At 37.1% G+C, this 22,431-nt stretch overlaps 1 protein-coding gene across 1 annotated transcript in view; it reads right to left on the minus strand.

The window, feature by feature from the left end:
* Window positions 1–22,431, minus strand: part of Map2k5 (mitogen-activated protein kinase kinase 5) — a 264,967-nt gene that overhangs the window by 160,098 nt on the left and 82,438 nt on the right. Inside the window, exons 9-11 of the mRNA XM_013009900.1 lie at window positions 15,558–15,597; window positions 4,010–4,078; window positions 3,837–3,918 (exon numbers count right to left, since the gene is read on the minus strand). Coding sequence (XP_012865354.1) covers window positions 3,837–3,918; window positions 4,010–4,078; window positions 15,558–15,597 — 191 coding nt within the window. The remainder of the gene's footprint in view (window positions 1–3,836; window positions 3,919–4,009; window positions 4,079–15,557; window positions 15,598–22,431) is intronic.

The raw sequence follows: 22,431 nt of genomic DNA on the forward strand, positions 1-22,431 counted from the left end.
AAAAAAAAAAAGAAAAAAAGGAAAAGAAAAAGAAAAAAAATCTTTGATAAAACTCAGTATTCTTTCATGATGCAACTCCTGAAGAAACTCGGAAGAGAAGGACCATATGTCTATATAAGGAAAGTTAAATACAGCAAACCTATAATCAACAATGTAAAAAATGAAAAACAAAGTATTTCCTCTATAACTACCAATGAGAAAAGGATCATCTGAGTGATGAATGGGTCACTGATCATTCTCTCTGTCCATTCAATTATATAATGCTTGAATTTTTAGCTAGAACAGGAAGGCAAAAGAAACAAAGGTATATTAATGTGAAAGGATGTCACAATATTCCTATTTGTAGATGATATGATCCTGTACTTAAAAGAGCCAAAGTCTCAACCAGAAAGCTCTTAGAAATGATAAAATTTTCAACAAAGTATTAGAATATGAAAATCAACAAACAAAAAAATCGGTACCTTTTCTTTATATTAACAATGAACAAGCTGAGAAAGAAATCAGGAAAATAATTCCATTTGCAATTATAGCTTCAAGAGCAAAAAACACTAGAGAACACTTAAATGAAGAGGTCAAAGACCTCTACAATAAAAAACTACAACACTGAGAAAAGAAATAGAAAAAGACACTAGAAAATAATACCAAAAGAAATCTTCATAGAACCAAAAAAAAATCCTGAAATTTATATAACAAAAGACTCAGAACAGCCAAAGTAATCCTGAGTAAAAAGAGCAAAATGCTTGCTGGGCACTGTAGCTCAATCCTATAATTCTAGCTAATCTAAAGGCAGAGATCAAGGGGATTGAAATTTGAGGTCACTTCAGGAGAATAATTTTGGAGACCTTACCTCAACCAATAAAAAATCGGATGGGATGGTTTCATGCCTGTCATCCTAGATATTCTGGAAATATAACTATGAGAATTATTGACTAGAATGGCCCAGGCACAAGAGATCCTATTTGAAAATAATTAAAGCAAAAGAGGTTCTGGCACAACTCAAGTGCTAGAGCACATGTCTAGCAAGAAGAGTAAGGCCCATGAAAAGAGAGAGAGAAGAGGCAATGGTGGAAAGTATCACAATTCCTAACTTCAAATTACATTACAGAACCACAGTATCAAAAAGAGCATGGTGTTTGGCACACAAAAAATATATACACAGTCGGGCACTAGCAGTTCACATCTATAATCCTAGCTACTCAAGAGGCTGAGATCTGAGGATTAAGGTTCAAAGCCAGCCCAAGAGGGAAAGTTTGTGAGACTCTTAACTCCAATTAACCACCAGAAAACTGGAAGTAGAGCTCTGGATCCAAGTTGTAGAGTACTAGCCTTGAGCAAAAGAGCCCCAGGCCCTGAGGTCAAGCCCCAAAAGAGGAAAGGGAAAGGGAGAGGGAGAGGAAGAGGAAGAGGAAGAGGAAGAGGAAGAGGGAGAAAGGAAAGGGAGAGGGAAAGGGAAAGGAAGAGGGAGGGGCGAGGGAGAGGGAGAGGAGCGCAAATGGAATAGAATAACAGGCCTAGAAATAAGTGCATACATGTACAGCCATTATGACTTTTGATAAAAATGCCAAAAATTATGTTTGAGACAATATAACCACTTTCAAATGGTGCTAGAAAAATTCCATGTGTAGAAACTGAATCCCTCTCAGCCTATACAATAAAAACCAATTCCAAATGGATCACAGGTATCAATGTTAAATCAGACTACTAAGCAAAAACACTTCAAGATATAGGCATAGGCAGGGATTTTCTAAATAAGAACACAACAGTTCAGAGAACAAGCTCAAAACTAACAAATGCTTCAGATTAAAAACCTCCATATCAAGGAAACAATTATCAAGAGTCATAAGGCAGACTACAGAATAGGAGCAAATCTTTGCCAACTATTTATTAAATAAAGGCTCAATAGCCAGAATATACAAAGACCTAGAATATTAAACACTAAATAAGCAAATAACCTAATGAATAAATGGGCAAATAAAACATTTTCAAAAGACATACAAATGGCCACTATATACATGAAGAAGTGTTCAACATCTTTAGCCACAGAGAAAATGCAAATCAAAGCTATATTGAGTAAGATTCCATCCTATTCAGACAGAATAGCCATCATCAAGAAATGTCAGCAAGGTGTCAGGGTATACACTGTTGCTGGAATGTACATTAGTTCCAGGTATGAAGTAAATCAGAATGAAAGTTTATCAAGAACCTAAAAATACAACTACCATGTGGTCCTGCTGTTCTACTCCTGGACACAGGCTCTAAGGATTGAGGTTGGAAGCCACCCCAGCAAACAAATCCAAGAGACTTTTTTTAATGTGTATGGGGGTGGGGGTTGAATTGGGGTAATGGAGTTTGAAATCAAGATCTGGGTGCTGTCCACGTAAGTACTCTACCTCTTGAGCCACAACTCCACTTCCACCTTTTTTGGTGTTTAATTGAAAATAAAGTCTCCATTACTCTCCTTCTCAGGCTTGACCTCTACTAGAACTAATGTATTATATATTTACTATAAGACCAGTTATAAATGTTGGCTCACTACAGTGCATGAATAAATTGTTTTAGTATCATACTAAGAATTCCTACTAGGAGCTAAGTAGATATATTTTTAAATATTGCCTCCTTTTCTCTTTTATTTTCTGTGCCAGTTCTGGGGCTTCAATTCAGGTATGGGCATTGTCCCTTAGTTTTTTTTGGTCAAGGATGGCAATCTACCACTTGAGCCATACCTCCATTTCGGGCTTTTTACTGGTTAACCAGAGATAAAGACTCTCTGAGATTTGGCTACCTATGATGACTTCAGACTGTGTTTCTCAAATCTCAGCCTCCTGAGTAGTCAATATTACAGGCCTGAACCCCTGGCACCCAATTTGTTCTTTGTTCTTTAGGGCTTTTTGTGTGTGTGTGTTGGTCATGGAGCTTGAACTCTGGGTTTGGGCACTGTCCCTCAGCTCTTCAGCTCAAGGCTAGCACTCTACCACTTTGAGCCACAGCACCAATTCCGGTTTTCTGCTGGTTTATTGGAGATAAGAGTCTCACAGCCTTTCCTGCATGAGCTGGCTTTGAACTGTGATCCTCAGGTCTCAGCCTCACGAGTAGCTAGGATTATAGGTGTGAGCCACTGGCACCTGGCTAGGGCTTTTTTAACATTAGCATTTATTAGTTATACAAGGTAAATTTCACAGTGGCATTTTAATGGATTGATCATATAAAATATAAAGACTGCCTGAGTGCAAAAGAGTGAAAAATAATCAGAATACCATCATTTGCACTGATAGCACTCCTAGAAATCTGTATTACTGCCACAATATTCAAATCAAGAATGATCTAATAAAACAGAATGAATAAAAAATATAGGAGGAAGAAAGAACTCCAAAGAAAACTAAACACATCTTGGCAAAACAGCTGTGTTGAAAAACAATTTCTTATCTTGCAATTAAGAACTGATTTCTTTCTAAAACACACAGGACATTGGGTTAATAGATTTCTTTAAAAGAAAATCTGTTTTGGCTATTGAAACATTAGAAGAAGAGAACATCTGTTTTGCAAGTAAAGACAGATTGCATGCAAGAATCAAATATCAAGTCACCAAATAGACTAGTATTTAATCTCTTCTATTTAAATTTTCAATAAAAGTAAATGAAGTTACATTCTTGAAATTATAGCTCAGCTATAAATGTTTAACACCAGGAATCTCTAACAGTGAGATGATTTCCAAGAATAAAGGATACAACTCTTAGTGTATTTTAATCATTTTTAATCGACATCTATATCAAAATCAGGTTTTATAGCACTCTCTATTCCAGAAGTAATTTTTAAAATACTGAAAAGTGAAAGCTTACCATCCATGAATTCTGTACATATTGAAATCCTGTTTTCTACAAAAAATGCCCCATAAAATCCTATGATATATGATGAGTCACACTGCAACAAAAATAAGACAAAAGGTAGTTAGAAACCTGAAAGCCAACATGCCCCACTGTTTTACAAGTGAAAGTGACCAGGGAAAAATTACCTTGTAAAGAATTTCCAATTCAGACATAATTTGTTTCTGAAGTTCCAGTGTAATGTCTAATAGTATAACCTAAATATAGAAAAGCGTTAATATATTTATCCACTTGCAAGTCAAATATGGTATAATTATTATAAAATATAAGAATTAAAACAAGGTAGTGCCTTTATTCATTCCCTCCCTCTCCCCACTACCATAATCTGCAGTAACATAAATTGTTTCCACCTGTGTCTGAGCCTTTATATTGGGGGAGGTGGCACAGAATTGATTGATGTGACCACAGAAAAGGCCAGGTCTCAAAGGTCAGCATTAATGGCTTTAAAAGTCAGTCAAGTTATAATACTCTTTATTTTATGCACTCTATTTAGTCCACACTGGGTTATTTTCAGGAAAAGAAGGTACAGATGGTCCTCAAACTATTCCAAACAGAACTGCCTTGTGATTCAGACATTAGCAGATAAGCAGAGAAGATAAGTTCAAATAATATTTTCAATATGATTTTTAGTTATTTGTGAAAAAAAGTTTAAAAGCACATCATATTTTTTTATCCCAGATGGTAATGTTTCTTTACAAACATTACTGACTTGAGCCATATCTATACCATCAGCTTTTTGCTGGTTAACTGGAGATGAGTCTTTCAATTTTTTCTGTCTGGGTGGGATTCAAACCTTGATTCTCAAATCTTAGCTTCCCAAGTAGCTAGGATTACAGGTGTGAGCCACAGGCCTTGGGCTCTAAGTCCCTTCTTTTAGAAATGAGGGCAGCAAGGTTTCTTTACAGAAAGCCACACTTCATGGCAGGGCAGAGCCTCCTCTTGTCTGCTGTGCTTTTCCAGTACTTCTTGATAGTTTTGTTTCTCTTTAAAATATCAGTCATTGGGCTGGATTTGTATCACAAAAACATAAAAGCATGTTATAAAGTTAACCTAGGATAAACTCTAGCTATTTTAAACCTGTTTTTAAGGGATGGGGAAATTGAACTGAGGTCCTTAGGCACGCTAAGCTCTATCCTCAGCTCCAATGTTTACCCATTAAAAAGATCCTGTCATTGTTCTATATTTACTGAGAGCTTCAGTGAAACCAACTCAAGGAAAATTTCTTATTTTAAAAAGGCAGTAATGGAATACAGTTTTTGAATGTTGTGGCAGTTTCTGACTCTAGCATTTTTAGTTAAAAACTTAGCACTCAAGGTTATCATGACAGCAGTAATATACTTCCCAACACTCAATGACACTTGTATAAAGACTATATGTATTCATATAGAAGCCAAAACATAATCTAGGAATTATATAAACTGATAGTTTCTGGAAAGAAAATGATCATTTGAGGGAGGTGGTAAAAAGAGATTGAAAAATACTGCTAATTTCTAACTAGACTTTAAGTGTGATACAAAACAACCAAGAAATACTTAAAATATGCCTCTCCGTCGATAGTCATTAGATAGCAATGTTCACTTACATTTTTGTTCCTGTATAAAACTTAGTAACAAAATTAATTCATCTAATATTTTAATTCTATGCCATAAAATAACACTATGTCAAATACATGTAATCTTTTACCCTAAAATATTCTGCTGAATGGATACTGATCTTAGGGCAGTATAGTTCTCAATCCAGACCTAACATTCAGATCTAACGCACTTTAAAAAATTCCCAATGAAAGACTGAGCACCAATGGCTCATGCCTGTAATCTAAGCTACTCAGCAGGCTGAGATCTAAGGATCATGGTTCGAAGCCAGCTTGGGCAGAAAAGTCCATGAGATTCTTATCTCTGATTAACCACTGAAAAGCGTGAAGTGGAGCTGTTGCTCAAGGTAGCATGCTAGCAAAAAGTTCAAGGACAGCGCCTAGGCCCTTATTTCAAGCCCAGGACAAGCATGCACCAACACACAAACACACAAACATACAAGCACACACAAATGAAGGACTAGAGTCATGGTCCAGTATTACAGTGCTTGCCTAATAAGCTTGAGGCATTGAGTTCAATCACCAGTACCAAAACAAAAACAAAAATTCTGAATACACGGGACTTGTCCCAAAATAATGTACTTGGCTGTATCTTAGTATTAGCTTACCTGATGATTCCTAGCCCACAGTAAAGAACCATTTATTTAAGGATCAAAATGTCATTTATGCAGTGTTAATATGACTAGTAAAATATATGTCTAGGCCCTCAAACTAGAAATAACAGGACTTGGGCTGAGAAAGTGGCTAAGTGGTAGAGCGCTTGCCTTGCATGCCTGAGGCCCTGGGTTCGATTCCTCAGCACCACATAAGCAAAAAGAAAAAAGCCGGAAGTGGCGCTGTAGCTCAAGTGGTAGAGCGCTAGCGTTGAGCTGAAGAGCTGAGGGACAGCGCCCAGACCCAGAGTTCAGGCCCCATGACCAGACCAAAAAAAAAAAAAAAAGAAAAGAAATAACAGGACTTCACATGGCTGGCTAACACCTTGTATTGAGGCCAAAACTATTGAGACCATATCATTCCCTTGATCAAAACCACTTAACTGAGTTCCCATGACCTACCGATAAAATGCTAAAACTCTAGCATGACATTTAAAGTTCAGCCACAACCTAGTTCAACTCATTATTCTAACTCCTTCCACTACCACCATAACCCACTCCTCCATGAACCCAGGTAATTTTCCTGTTCTGTACATGTGCCTTGTGCATCTCTTCACCTCCTGTCTCTGCTCCTGCCATTCCCTGTGCTTCTTTGCTCCACTCCACAGTCATTGTGTGACCATTAAGACTCAGATTGAATTCCTTCCTCAACACCTCCGAAAACTCATCAGAATTCATCTCTAGCTCTGGCTCTTAATACTTCTCGTTATCACATTCTGCTTTCAACACTCACCTAAAAATAGCAGCCTCAAGTGTCCAGGGTGGGAGCTGACCCTCAAGGGCAGGAAATGAATCTCATGTATACTTTATTCCTCAGCCACCAGAACAAGAACTTAGTATAGCACCCACTAAGTGACATGGAATTTAATTAAAATTCTCCTTGCAATAAACTTCTAAGCAAACTTTGTAGATACATTGCTATATTAAACAAACTTCTAAATAAACTATTTCTAGACACAGCAATTGCTACACTAAATTTAAAATCAAAGGCATAAACACCAAAACAAACACAAGTGCCACACTGACCTACAATAGAGAGAAGAAAATCCTATTTGTGGAGCTAAGCCATTGTACTGTAGACAGTTTGGGTCATTCTTGGTATGTGCTACAGTCTAGAATAGATATTTGGTAATGGTGGAAAATGAAATAAACTAATTCCTGGAAGCTTAAGAAGGAAAGCAAAATCCATTTTAAGGTAACTCCAGTCCAGTGCTCTCCATTTTCTGAGAGACTTAGCACTGAGGGTGAAAGGTTAATTTCCCTTCTCCTGGGCATTCTCTGGAGTGAGCTTTAAACTGCTAAAAATAAACAACACCAATTTTCATTCTTTGAAGGCAATGGAGAAAAGAACAGCAAATGATAATTTTCCTTTTGAAATACAAGGTAAGTATGGATCTTCCTGCCTCCTTCCCCAAACCATTCCCCTAACAAGAATCTGAATATGAAGCCGTTCCTGGAGAAAGGGTTAAATGAGAAACTAAAATACCTGAGTGTGTTTCCCCTGCTCTCTACTCCACCTCCAGGACAAATAAGCATGAGTTGTCAAGTTAAATACAAGCAGTCAAGTGACTGAATTATAATTTACTCTGTGCTCAATTTAAATTAGTGTGAGGCTATTAAAATATACAGTATAAATACGGCAATTCATCACAAGCTGTCATGGATGACTTCATTTATTTGCTGGAGTGGCATACGCGCCACTAAAGGGAAGGAGAACAAAATCACAGGTCAAATTAAGCCGCTATTCTGTTTTAATTCACTTATTTAATCTGTGGCGACATAATTGTCTTTTACAGTATGTACAACTCAGGAAGGAAATTTGGGAGGATTACAGTCAGTATACAAATGATTAATCAAATGGTCCATTTAAATGCTAGTTTAGAAGCAGCAGAAACCCAAAGCAGTCAAAGAATGATAATCAGCACATGCTATGTATACTGCGTAAGAAATTTTCTATTACAGGGATTCTTTTCCCAATTAGAAGACAAACAATACCAGGAAATCTATTAAATCTTTCAAGCATTACTATGTGAAACATTTTATAGAATACACTAATAGTTCTAAAAGGTTCTATGTGTAAGATGGCTAACAGTAATTTTGTTTTCTGCTCTACTTATTTGCAATTGTCTTGCCTACCTACAGCAAACAAACAAAAAACTAGTTAGAAACACATTTCAGAAGTTACACAGGCTACTGTCTATTGGTTATCTTTAACGTGTGACTTGCATTATTTTCAAAATGCTCTCTGAAGCCAAAACTTTTCTAAAGTCCATGATATAAAATAAAAAGTCAAAGTGCCTTTATTTTCACAAAATTCAGGTTCCTGTAAAAATACCTGAATGATCTCTGCCACCGCTGAAGTCTGAAAAAGGAAACACTAGATAACTTTTTGTCCAGAAAAAAGGAAATATTTTAAAATATGCAAAAATTAAAAATATTCTGGATAGGAATAGAAAGTAAAAGCTTTTCAAGGACCATCATCTAATTATTCCCAAAGACATTGTAAGTGTAGTCCAACTGACCAGTGTGCTTGGGAAATTAAACCTCCCTCACAGTCTGCAAGTGATTCTGGTTAGAAAGGACTGTGATTTGCTGCTCTTCACAAGCCCTCGGTGAGGCAGCCCTGTTTCACAGTTGGGGTCATTAAGAGGTTCAAGTGACATGCTTGAAGTCACACTAAAGTCAGGAGGGGGTCAAGAAAAGAACAAATGTGCTTCTAACTCTGAACCTCCCCATTTCACCCTTTAACATAGGAAAAGCTAAAAAAAAAAAAATACTATGGGGAGAGCAATGATCCATTCAAAGAACACTAGGATATTCCATATGTTGCTAAACCTGCTTCAAGATGTTACTTCAAAAGATAAATGAATGAACTAAATAATCAGTCAATCAATAAATGGTATGTCAAACATGCATTACCTGTGGTACTTAGTTTATATGTAAAGCTCTAAAGGAATCTCTAAGTAGGGCAAGATAAGAGATTTAAATATAAAAGGAAAAATATGTAAATTGACAGTAAAATGCAAGATGGTATACAGTAATACCCTTTAAGAGTCACATACAGAGAATTCCAGAAAGGTGACAAATAGAGAATATGTAACATTCTATGTTTAGGCATGCTAATTAGAGAGGAACATATGAATTAAACTGCTGAAATGAGAATGGACCCAAATTCAGATGGGCCAACTAGCTCAAGTTCAAAGCAGCACAGGATTTGGACATATCTGACAATGTAGTAAAAATAGACTTCTCACATCCTGTGAAGGATCCTGAATTCTGCCTCTTAGAAGTTTTCAGTTTATTTGGGAAAATAATGTGGAGCCTTTGAAGACTTTTGAGAGAAGGAGAGACGTGAATAGAAAGTATGCTTTAGGGAGCTAAATAGGTAGGACCCTGGGGAAGTTATTTAACTTCTCCGTGCCACAGGTTATTTAACTTCTCTGTGTCAGAGGTCCTGCATCAATAACAGTAACAAAAGCCATTGTGTTAAAGGGGGGAAATACATGTCAAGTACTCAGGATAGTAGAAATCATAAATAAACCACCGCTTCTATTTACTGAGAGAAGAGTTCAAAAATTGGTCAATACATCTGACAAGAAGCAAAAACAAGCATCTGGATCAGAGTAGTGACAAGAGAGAGATACCAAAAACAAGCAAAACAACCAACACAAAGCAGATAAACCAATAGGCCTCCAGATACTGGGCATTAGCCAGAAAAGGAAAGTAATCTTTGAGATGAACCCTGTAGTTGCCCATCTTGCTGACCTGAGACCGTTTTCAGATACTAATGCAGGAAAAAAACTGGAAGTGGAACTATGGCTCAAATGGTAAAGTGCTAGCCTTGAGCACAAAGTTCAGGGATGGTGTCCAGACTGAGTTTAAGCCCTAGGATTCACACACACGCACACGCACACATGAGCGCGCGCGCGCACACACACACACACACTCTCTCTCTCTCTCTCTCTCTGGCTCAAATGGTAAAGTGCTAGCCTTGAGCACAAAGTTCAGGGATGGTGTCCAGACTGAGTTTAAGCCCTAGGATTCACACACACACACACACACACACACACACACACACACACACACACACATGGAGTCTTCTTAGAAGGAAGGAAATACTACTAACAGTTGGAAATTGAAATCAAACACAGGAATGAAAAACAGTGGATCTGGTAAATTCATAAATACAGTATCTATCTTTTCTTATTTTTAAGAGTCCTTAAGAGATAAATCCCTAAACAAAAATAACCACTTTAGAGTCTGTAAAAACTATGACAACAAAAAGGCCAGAAAGAGGGAAATGAGAATATACTACTGTGAGGTTCTTAGGCTACAGATAAAGAAGTATATTATTATTTATTATTTAGAGAGGAACTTTGGTAAGTTTAAAATGCATGTTATAAACTCTAGAAAAACTACCAAAAACATGGAGAGGACAACAGGAAGCCAGCCAGAATAAAAAGCAAGGAACAGCCAGGCACCAGTGACTCATGCCTGTAATCCTAACTACTCAGGAGGCTGGGATCTGAGGACTGAGGTTCAAAGCAGCCCAGGTAGGAAAGTCCTGAGACTCTTACCTCCAATAAACTACTCAGAAAAAGCTGGCTCAAGTGGTATAGTACTAGCCTTGAGCACAGAGAGGCTTAGAGAAAGAGACTATGCCCTGAGTTCAAGCCCCAGGTCTCGCAGGAAAAAAAAAAAAAGAGCAAGGAGCAAAGTGATCAATTTAAAACCAACCATATCAATAATCATATGGAATGTAAATAATCCTAACAGCACAATAAAAAAAAGCAACGATCAGCTAGTCTCTAGTAGCTCACGCCTACAATTGTAGACACTCCAGAGGCTGAGAATTGGGGATCATAGTTAGAAGTCAGCCAGGGCTGGAAAGTCTTTGCAACTCTTCTCTCCAATTAACAACTAAAAAGCCAGAGTGGAGGTTCAGTGTCATCCTTAAGCTGAACAAGTTAAGGGACATTGCCCAGTATCTGTGATCAGGCCAAAGTACACAGATACACAAAAGCAGAGATCATCAGATTAGATTATAAATGAAGACCATAAGTATATGCTATCTACAAGAAATTCACTTCAAAAATAGGTTGAAAAACTAGGTTGAAAGTAAAAGGTTAATACCAGTCAAAATATAGCCGGAGTGGTGGTATTAATATCAGACATTGTAAATTTCAGAGCTAAGTATCTTGCTATGGATAAAGAAGGTTACTTCTTAATGATAGACATGAATTTGTCAAAGAGACACAATATATGTACATCTAATAGCATATCTTCAACAAACATGAAATAAAAGATGACAGAAGAATAAGAAAAAATAAGCCAGGTGCCGGTGGCTCACACCTGTAATCCTAACTACTCAGGAGGCTGAGATCTGAGAATCACAGTTCCAAGCCAGCCTAGGCAGGAAAGTTCATGAGACTCTTATCTCCGATTAACTACCAGAAAACTGGAAGTGGCACTGTGGCTCAAGTGGTAGAGCACTCGCCTTGAGCTGAAGAGCTGAGGGACAGTGCCCATGCCCAGAGATCAAGCCCATGACCAAAAAAAAAAAAAGGATAAGAAAAAATAAACAAAGCTATAATTATTGTTAGGATTTCAATACCCCTCTTCCAATAATTGATATAAGTAGGGAAATAAATTAGTAAAGATACAAATTTGAATAACTTTATCTAATTGAAGATTATGTAACATCCTCTATATTCATAGTTATATATTCTTTTCATGTGCATAGGGAACGTTTACAAAACTAGATATTTTGAGCAATAAAACAAATTTAAAATACCCCAATGATTAAAAAATGTTATTTGACCACAATAGAACGACAGAAAGATACCTGGAAAATCTCTAAGTATTTGGAAACTAAATAACAAACTTCCCAGAATTAATTAACACTCTTCCTATTTTGAAAACATGATATGTTTTCAGTCATTATAACTACTATGTAACCTACATGGGTTTTTCATTGGTTACCAAACTTGGGGATAAATAAAAACCTTCAATACAGTAGTTATAGCTAATCATCTATCATTCATTTCTTTGGGTCAGTTTGAGTACTTTGTACATGATTTTATAAAATCTAAGGATGCAAAATGAATACAATACAGCCCTTGCTCTAAAGATAAGTTTAACAATTGAGTCTAACAAACTGTACATTTGCTTTATTTATTTTTAAATTTTTTATTTTTTGCCAGTCCTGGGACTTGAACTCAGGGCTTGGGCACTGTCCCTAAGCTTCTTTTGCTCAAGGCTAAGATTCTACAGTTTGAGCCACAGAACCACTTCTGGATTTTTCTGTTTATGTGGTGCTGAAGAATCGAACCCAGGGCTTCATGCACACTAGGCAAGCACTCTATCAATAAGCCACATTCCCAGCCCTAAACTACATATTTGTAAACTCCAATAATTTTCATTTACTAAAGGTCTCTGACAGCTACTTTGTAAAATGTCATCATTAAGGATCACTACTATAATCTCAGCTATTCAGGACACAGAGATCAAAATGTTCAGGTTCAATGTTAGCCTAGGGAAAACATTAGCAAAACCAACAAACAAGCCAGGTATGTGGAGCATCCTTACAGTAATCTCAGCTACACAAGAGGCTGGGGTGTACACAGGAGGATCCTGGTCCAAGAGCAGTCCTGGAGGGGTAGGGGTTGGGAAAGTGAGGCCTTATCTGAAAAATAACTCAAAGCAAAAATGGACCAGGGATGTGACCAAAGTGTAGAATTCCTACCTAGCAACAAGCACCAGATGCTGAGTTCAAACTCTAACATCATCAAACAAATTAAAAAACTTTATTCCCATCCAGAACCAGCGGTTGGCCTCTTGCCATTCCAACTAAGTAACTGTGCCCAAAATTTTAATGTTAGCCTATATTAAATATAATTCAGAATATAAGAAGAAAAATTATAAGGCCAAATAATGACAGGTTTGGGGGTGATTTATGGCAGTGCTTCTGTGTCTCAGGATAATAATCTGAATTTGATGCATCAGCATCATGCTAAGACTTTTTTTTGTTTTTGTTTTTGGTCAGTTGGGGGGGCTTGAACTCAGGGCCTGGGCACTGTCTCTGAGCTTTTTTGCTCAAGATTAGTGCTCTACCACTTTGAACCACAGCTCTATTTTCAGTTTTCTGACAGTTAATTGGAGGTAAGAGTCTCACAGACTTTCCTGTCTAGAGTGGCTTTGAACTGTGATCCCCTGACCTTGGCCTCCTGAGTAGCTAGGATAACAAGTATGAGCCACCAGCACTTTGTATGCTAAGACTTCTGACATATTAAAGGAACAAATAAATGAACTGGTAGAAAAATGGTGCTCAAGCAGGTGAGTGCATTCTATTACCAAAAAGGGAGCTTGGGCGGTACAAAAAAGATAATCCAGTGCCAAAATGGTACAACAGAGGCTCACTGGGTCAGACAGTGTGGTCCCCACAATGCCATCCTTGGGAATTCTGTTTGCTCTTCTGTGAAGTGTGGGGGCTATAGCAAATGACCTCCAAGGAGTCTTTTGCAAGCTTATACTTCTGTGAACCTAGCTTGGCTGCAGTATCAAAGAAAGCATCCCAAGGGAGAGTTCTGTTGTTCCTCCTCATCACAAGTTACCTAAGTTATTAAAATCAGACCTCAAGAAGACATATAGTATGTTCTATATGAGGTGTGATATGGAAAAGAACTCTAGACTGCAACCAGGTCTCATCCTTACCTTTACAATCAATCACAACCTAACTGCTCTGATTTTTAAGTTTCCTGAAGATAAAAGATGCCGAGACTATAAACTACATATTAGGAAAAAGACCAATTTCTGATGTGGACATGTTACAAAGGCAACTTTGAGATCAATCTTAAAAGCAAAGGTGGTAATATGTAAAGGCTTCACACAGAGTTCGATAGACTTTGTTTTAAAAATTAGCCTTACTTCTTTCTAACTCTCTGGCCTTGAATATTTCAGCCTTCTGAGTATTAGTTTCTTTGAATCTAAAACAGAATTCTTTGTAGTTTTAAGGATTAAAGACAGTTATACAACAGCTAGCATAATACCTGGCAAAACCTAGTCACTCCAATAGAGAGAGAGAGAGAGAGATAATAGAGATAGGTAGGTAGGTAGGTAGGTAGGTAGGTAGATAGATAGGTAGGTAGGTAGGTAGATAGACAGACAGACAGACAGACAGACAGACAGACAGAGATAGAGGCTATCACTCAAAATAAATAAATAAAAGACCCAAAAACTGGAGATAAGGGATATCAGGAAGTCACAGACTGGTAATTCAGTCTGCAATGACAGGTAGAAGCTAATCAGAGAGGGCCTGACCAGTTTGTTAGCTAAGAATGTAGTGTTGAAAGCACTAGTTCTGTGGAGTTAGCACTGAAAGGTTGTCAAAGACTGAGTCAGAGGTGGGATTCAGAACAATCTATTAGGGAAACTTGAAATTTAAAATGATGGCGGATATCAAGCACCAACAGCCAGCAGCAAGGATTAAATTCAAAGTGATATGACAGGGCAGGGATCCTGAATTTTGTCACATGTTATAAACAACATGGCTACAAGTGAGGAGAATTTTATACAACTCCTTACAACACCTGCAGACTATGTTGCTAAACATGGTGCCTATTATTTCATAAGTAGACATTTTGGGCTTTTTTTTAGTGGGGGGGGCACTATTATCCTGGGCACTGTTGCTAAGCTTTGTTTCTCAAGACTACCACTTAGGCCAAAGCTCCACTTCCAGCTTTTTGTGGTTAATTGAAGGTAAGAGCCTCAGACTTTTCTTTCCCTGGGCTGGCTTGGAACCTCAATTCTCAGATCTCAGTCTCCTGAGTAGTTAGGATTATAAGCATGAGGCCTAACTTCTTTGGCTTTTTTAATGTATACAGCTGAGGACAAAGTTGACAGAAGACAATTTCAGTGTCAGATGTATGATCTGACTTCTCTATTCTGTGGCAGAGTAAATATTTCACAGAAGAAAAAGACAGAAAGTACAGTAAGAAAATTATTTTATAAGTCCAGGTGGGAGGTACTAGGAACTAGATTCAAGGCCATGGCCATGGGGATAAAAATAGCAAATGAAAAATGGAGGTACTTTGGGAAAATATTCTAATAGGATATGAAGATTTACAGGCTGTGATAGATAAAGGAGAGATAAGGAAAACATGACTACTAAGATTTTTGTGCTTCATGATCAAGTCTCTGCCACTCCACATAGACCACAAAAAGTTTTGTCTTTTCAATTAGAAGAGCTACAATGTGTGTGGCTTACAAGTGGACACTAGTAATACACTGAAAATATGTACAGGCTCCTCTGTATCACCACAGGGCTACAGCTTACTTGACCTACCATCTGAACTTTAAACTATGCCATCAACTCTTTGATACAGAAGAAAACAGTGAGCATCAGAAATTTCATAAACTGTATTAAGTGCTTACCTTTACAGCTAATATTTTCCCACTCGGGACATGATAGGCTCTATAGAAAGGGGAAAAAAAAGTTACTTGAGATCATTAAACAAACTGTAAAATAGTTAAGAAGCTGTCAACTAAATATTTCTTCAGGATAGAAGACATAGATGGTTCTTTCAAAGAAAACTGTTTTTTTTAATTTTATTGTATTTTTATTGTAAAGATACTGTACAGAGGGGTTGCAGTTACATGAGTAAGGTAATGAGTACATTTCCTCTTGAGCATTGTTAACCCCCTCCTTTGTTTTTCCCCAGCCATCCTTTCCCTCCCCACCTCCCCATATCCACCTTTCCCCTCCCCTCTCAAAGTTGTAGAGTTCATTTTTAACATAGTATCTTGTACATCTCATTGTTACAATGGGTCAAACCTGTATCCTTGTTTCAGCATTTTATTATTTCCCTTCCCCTCACCAAATTAGAAAAATGTATATACAAGACGCAGGGTACCAGAATCAAATACAGTAAGAACAGGGGATCTACCATGGGGGAAGAGCATGTGAAAGAAACAAAAGAAATCATATAGTACATTATAAGTACATTAAAAATAACAGCAACAAAGATAAATCCTCTTGTGTCTCTATCTTGGGGTTCATTTTGCTTAGCACCATCTTATATGGTCATATGTGCATAGCTTTTGACTTTTTCTATTTGTCTGGTAAGGTTATCCTAGACGTATACCTGTTATTACAAATAAGGGAAACCATGGGACCTATGTTTCTCAAATCAAAGTTAATAATTTACATTTCTATGCAATGTAAATTCCATGCATTATTCCCATATTTTACAAAGTGGGTCATTGCATATTATTTTAAAATAACCCTCAGGTAATGCTATATTATTATAGATGAGGACTCTAAAGCACAGGAAAGTTCAATGGGTTGCCTAATTAGGCAAAGTGCATAGTGGAAGAATCAGAGCTCACCTTCCAGTCTTCTAACTCCAGATCCCTTACTACTCTGTGTGTGGGTGTGTGTGGGTGTCCCCTGAACAGTCCAAAGCTAAGCCATAACAGTACTGAGGTTTGACCTTACTCAGGACCTCACCCTTGTGAGGCAGTACCACTTGAACCACTCTACTAGTCTTATAATATAATGTCATATAAAAAAAATCATACTTACAAGGTTCAAGCATGTGACTTTAAATAAAGAGGCAAGTTCAAAGTATCAGCTGAGCAAAATTACTTAAATCAACTGATATGTATAGGTTCCATAATAGAGAACATGCCTGACTTAGCATGCATAGGCACTGAATTAGATCTCTAGCAATGAAAGGTAGAGGAGGAAAAAAGGGAAGGGGAGACAGAAGCAGAGAGAGAAGAGGAATACATTCATGAAAAAGTAAAAGAACAAGGTATACAGATATAAATAGCATGTTTTTGGATGAAATGTGGCCTTTTATGCATACTCTGTAGGAACTATACAGTCTGACCATTATCCAGAAACAAAATCTTGTATAACAACTTCAAAACAATCCATATAACAGAAACAATCAATATAATTGCAAGCCTATAAAAATATAAATACAAAAAAAATAGTTTGAAAGAACTGAATTTGCTCTATAAAGGTACCTACAAGGCTGGGAAGGTGGCTCAGTGGTAGAGCGCTTGCCTTGCATGCCTGAAGCCCTGGGTTCGATTCCTCAGCACCACATAGGCAAAAAGAAAGTAGCCGGAAAGTGGTACTGTGACTCAAGTGGTAGAGTGCTAGCCTTGAGCTGAAGAGCTGAGGGACAGCACCCAGGCCCAGAGTTCAGCCCCCATGACCGGACCCAAAAAAAAAAAAAAGGTACTCACAAAAGGAGATGTGAGCAGGTTAAGGAGGATATAAAGGAACAAAAGTCAGCACTCCAGAAATTTCTCACTTGCCTAGTTTCAAAATGTATTTACAAGGATCAAAAGTCACTCATTTCTTAGAACAAAAGTAAAGGTAGTACATACATTCTATTATTACTAAAATGAGAAGATCATCTTCTCCTGTTGTGGCAAAAATTTTTGGTTCTTTTAAACTCTGAACAGCTTTACTGAGATTTACTTTACATATAACGTTTATTTGTTTTAAGGGTATGACTCAATGACATTTTAGCACATTTAGAGTTGAGAAATCACCAACAATTTTTATTTTCTTTTTTATTGTGAAAATACCATACAGAGGGGGTTACATGGGCAAGGTAAGGTAATGAGTACATTTCTTATCAAGCATTGTTGCCTCCTCCTTTGTTTCCCCTTCCCATCCCTTCCCATCCTACAGAAACAATGTAGCTATTAATAGTATACAAAGGAAACTAGGAAAGCATGCTCCCACACATGTATATGTTTTCCCATTTTTATTATCATTTATAACTTATAAAATAATAATAATTTATTCTTCTCTTCCTACTTGAGTGGACAAAGGTCAAGGCAATTATAGAAGGTAAGCTTAGTTTCTATTATATTAATTAATTGTATAGAAATTCAGGCTTTATTCATTGAAAGGAAAAGCAAACTATAAAGATTAGGTGACAGTTGGGCACTGGTAGCTTACACTGATGGTTGAGATCTGAAGATTGCAGTTCAAAGCCAGCCCAGGCAGACAAACCCAAAAGACTCTTCTCTCCAACTAACCAGCAAAAAGCCAAAAGTAAAGCTGGGCTCATGTGGCAGAAGATCAGCCTTGAGAAAAAATGCTGAGTGAGAGAAGCCCTGAGTTCAAGCCCTAGTGCTGATTAAATAAATGTTATATATACATATAAATATATTTTTTAGGGGACAATTGTTCACTTTACCAAGGCATTATTTTATCTAAAGATAAAAGCATGTAAAACCACAAACTATCTACCTCGTTAGTATATGTAAATATTATTTATAAAACTATTTTTTTCATTTTTTGTGGATGACATTTCATAAATACAACTCCTACACTACACTGATTTTAGAACGAACTACAATCTATGTAATATCAGACTTTTACAACACAAAGCAACATTCAGGTCACAAATTAATTCAAGATATACACAAAATATGATGACATATAAAGATATATACATATTTTTTCTTAATACCTGCTGAGAATTTGTTGGACTATGCTAGTTTAAAACATGAATTAAAAATTTTATTTTGTTCCATGTAAATACAAAGTAATATATGACTTAATAATTATTCTTTTTCCTTTATACCACAGATTTTTTTTCAAATAGTTGTATAAATATGTAAAGATTTGAAAGTTGCAAAAAAAAAAAAAAGAGCAGCATTTATACCAGGAACAATAAGCAACACCTGGACTTCTGAGCCCAGATGCAATGATAACCAAATGATAAGCAGATAGTCTAATACATAGACCATACTGGACAGCTTGGCAAGTTAATTAGCTTGTCAAGAAAGCAGATCTCTTTTCCAAAAGAAAGGTCTCCTATTTCCAAGTGAATTAAAAGGGGAGACTTGATGATTTAATTATGATGCACGATAATTCATCCGTGGAAGTTTGGGTTCGATTTCGGGCAATAAAGATGCTGTGGGGCTTGGTTTACAGTGCAATGACAGTACCAATTTAACATTTAATCATCAAAGAGAGGTGGCTAACAAAGACAATGCCAGGACCCAGTATGGCCTTGCACTTTACAAATGGCATTCTACCTGCAGAAAAGGAATTTGTTTACTTTCAAGGGATACTGCGTCTCAATTGGAGAGTGTGTCTCAAATGTCTTGACCTTCCTCAACACATTAACTGTAAAGTGATTAATGAAGTTTGAATGGAGACTCTGGTTACACCAAAAGACAACTATACAATGTTTTAATTAACAGCTAACACTTCAAATTAGTTTGTTGTTGCCACAGTAATTACCTGTTCCAAAGAGTGCACTGAGGAAGCATTTTTGTGAGATATTTTTAGTGCTTAATCCTTGAGTGTTCCATTTGGTTTGTGACTCGCACAGACTTCCTGGAAATAGTCCCAGCCCTTAAAACTGAGCACACACACCATAATACACTTTAAAATGCCAAAAGCTAGTAGACCAGTATACATTTTTAAATACTTGAAAAGACAGGCACAAGAGAACATTTACTATCTATACTTTCTTAGATTCTTTCCATTTTTCTTTTTCCTCTTTGGCAATGCTGGGGATTCAACCCTAGGTCTTACACATGCCAAACAAGTAAGTGCTCTATTATGAATTATATCCCCCCCCTCTTTCTTTTTTCCTTTGGGATAATAGGTTCTAGATAACTGAACAAAGACACTGGCATCAATCTTGACTCTCAGTACAGAGTAAGAGTTTACTGGGAAATTTTAAAATTTATTGCAGAAATATCCAAAAGCCAGGTTAAATACCTTGCCCAGGACTATATAATTACATAATTCCAGTTTGCCTAGACTAGAATCATGGCAGAATACAGTGTATTTTATGTTCTAGACCTAAAAGATATGTGTAAAAATGCTGTTTTCTTACCTGTATTCTAAGGCAGAAAAACACAGAACTAAACTGTATAAAAATATAGATTTGGGGCTGGGAAGGTGGCTCAGTGGTACCTTGCATGCATGAGTCTCTGGGTTCAATTCCCTAGCACCATTAAGCAAAAAGAAAAAAAGCCGGAAGTGGCGCTGTGGCTCAAGTGGTAGAACGCTAGCCTTGAGCTGAAGAGCTAAGGGACAGTGCCCAGGCCCAGAGTTCAGGCCCCATGACTGGACCGCCCTCCCCCCCAAAAATATTTATTTGTTTGTTTGTTTGTTTCAGTCAGCCTGCAATCACTGTCAATCTATCCTGAGAGGCAGAAGAACAGAGTGTGGGCTTTTTAGACATTTCCTGGTTTCAATTTCAACTCTGCCACTTCTTAACCAGGTGAAGAGTGACTGTTCCTGAATCTTACCATGTCTCACTTGTCTCAAGTCTGAAGTAGCAAAGTAGTTCCTACCTTACAGAGTTGTAAGGATTCAACAAGAGAATCCTGAGGAAAGGGTCTGGCATTCAGTAAGTATCCATTAAACACAAGAAAGCTAATAAGTTTTCCCAGTGAGTGGTTTATAAGTGAGACAAGATCTGTTAAGATGACTGCAAGAGCCAAACTACCTCTTTGCTTGAGAGTAGGCAATGTGAGCTATAATGAGTACCTAAGAAAGCCTTACTAAAAATCTAGCAAAAGTCAAAATATTTGGTGCTAGAAAAAACATAAATAATATTCCTTATATTGAACGAATATAAGACAAAGAATTTCCCTAACATTACCTTATCTGATCTTTTCTGCTTGACTCAGACAAATACTAAATATTGCAAATAAGGGAAACCATGGGACCTATGTTTCTTTGGGCCTGGCTTACTTCACTTAATATAATTTTTTCCAAGTCTTTCCATTTCCTAACAAATGGGGCAATGTCATTCTTTCTGATGGAGACATAGAATTCCATTGTGTATATATACCACATTTTCTTGATCCATTCATCTACTGAGGGACATCTTATTTGCAATATCTAGTATTTGTCTGAGTCAAGCAGAAAAGGTCAGATAAGGTGATGTTAGGGAAATGAACCCTAAGATATGTATTCAAATGTTTTTTTTTCTTTTTTGTTTCTAACACATTTATAAGATTATTTCTTTGTTGCTTTGTATGTCCCTCCCCCACAGCATAACCCCTGCTTTCACTGTATTTGATGTCGGTATAATTTGTGGAGGGGAAGGGGAAAAACAAATCGTTTAAATAGGGATACAGGTGGACCCATTGCAACAATGAGATGTACAGGTCGTTATGTCTAAAACGAACTTTACAAGTTTGGTGTGTGTGGGGGGGAGCGGGGAAAATTGGGCGGGGGGGGGGTGGGGGGGCTGGGAAGTGGAAGGGGAAACAAAGGAGGAGGCTACAATGCTTGATAAGAAATGTACTCATTATCTTGCCCATGTAATTGTAACCCCTCTGTACAGTATTTTCATAATAAAAAAAAGCTAAAAAAAAGACAAAAAATTAAGTCATCCGAAATATACCTACCACAATCCAAATCTTAGATTCTTACCAAGTCTGTCTCTCTTGTCTGTGATTACATGATTACATATACTCCACAGACTGGTGGGTTAAGTGTCACACACAGGTGTTCATCTCAGCAGAAGTACCACTTGACAATCATTACTAAATGAGAAAGTCAATGTTTCATTCTCCTTGGGTTAACAGAAACATAAAAGCTACCCTAGAAATATCTATACACTTTCTTTAAACATATATTCTTACAGACTTCTGAACATTCTTGAGGTCTCCTCTACTTTTTAGACTTTAGTTGCTCTGTTATAACTTAGCAGAAAACTGTTTTATGTGTTTGTGTTCCATACTGGGAAATTGGTATACCCATGTGTTAATCATCTTTCTATTCTTTACACTTACAACGAATGCTAGCTCTAGTAGGTATTCCATACATAAATATAATTTATAGTGTTTTACAAAATAATTCCATATACATTTAATTAATTAATCTTATGTGTCTGATATCTCACTGGTCTCTGCTCTGTCAATCTTGCCTGTATTTGGTCAATAGTGTGCACCATTGCACATAGTCTAGTTTAAGAGCCTTTGCTCCTGCTCTGGCTTGGCCTTTTTCCATCACTCCCTTCGGGTCTACTGTTCTTACATTTAAAAAAATAAATAAAAATAAAAATTAAGGCATTCTAGGCAGGGCACTTGTGACGCTTGCTTGTGATCCTAAGATTTAAGAATGAGGCTGAGAGCTGAAGTTCGTGGTGAAAAGCTAGCCCAGGCAGAGTCCATGAGATTCTTGTCTCCAATTAATCCCAAGAGCCAGAAATGGAGTTATGGTTCAAATGGCAGAGTTCTAGCCTTGAATAAATAACCTAAGGGACACACCCATACCAGAAGCATGCATACACACACAAAG

The sequence above is a fragment of the Dipodomys ordii genome, unplaced genomic scaffold (assembly GCF_000151885.1).
Source record: "Dipodomys ordii isolate 6190 unplaced genomic scaffold, Dord_2.0 Scaffold11, whole genome shotgun sequence".
Taxonomy (NCBI): domain Eukaryota; kingdom Metazoa; phylum Chordata; class Mammalia; order Rodentia; family Heteromyidae; genus Dipodomys; species Dipodomys ordii.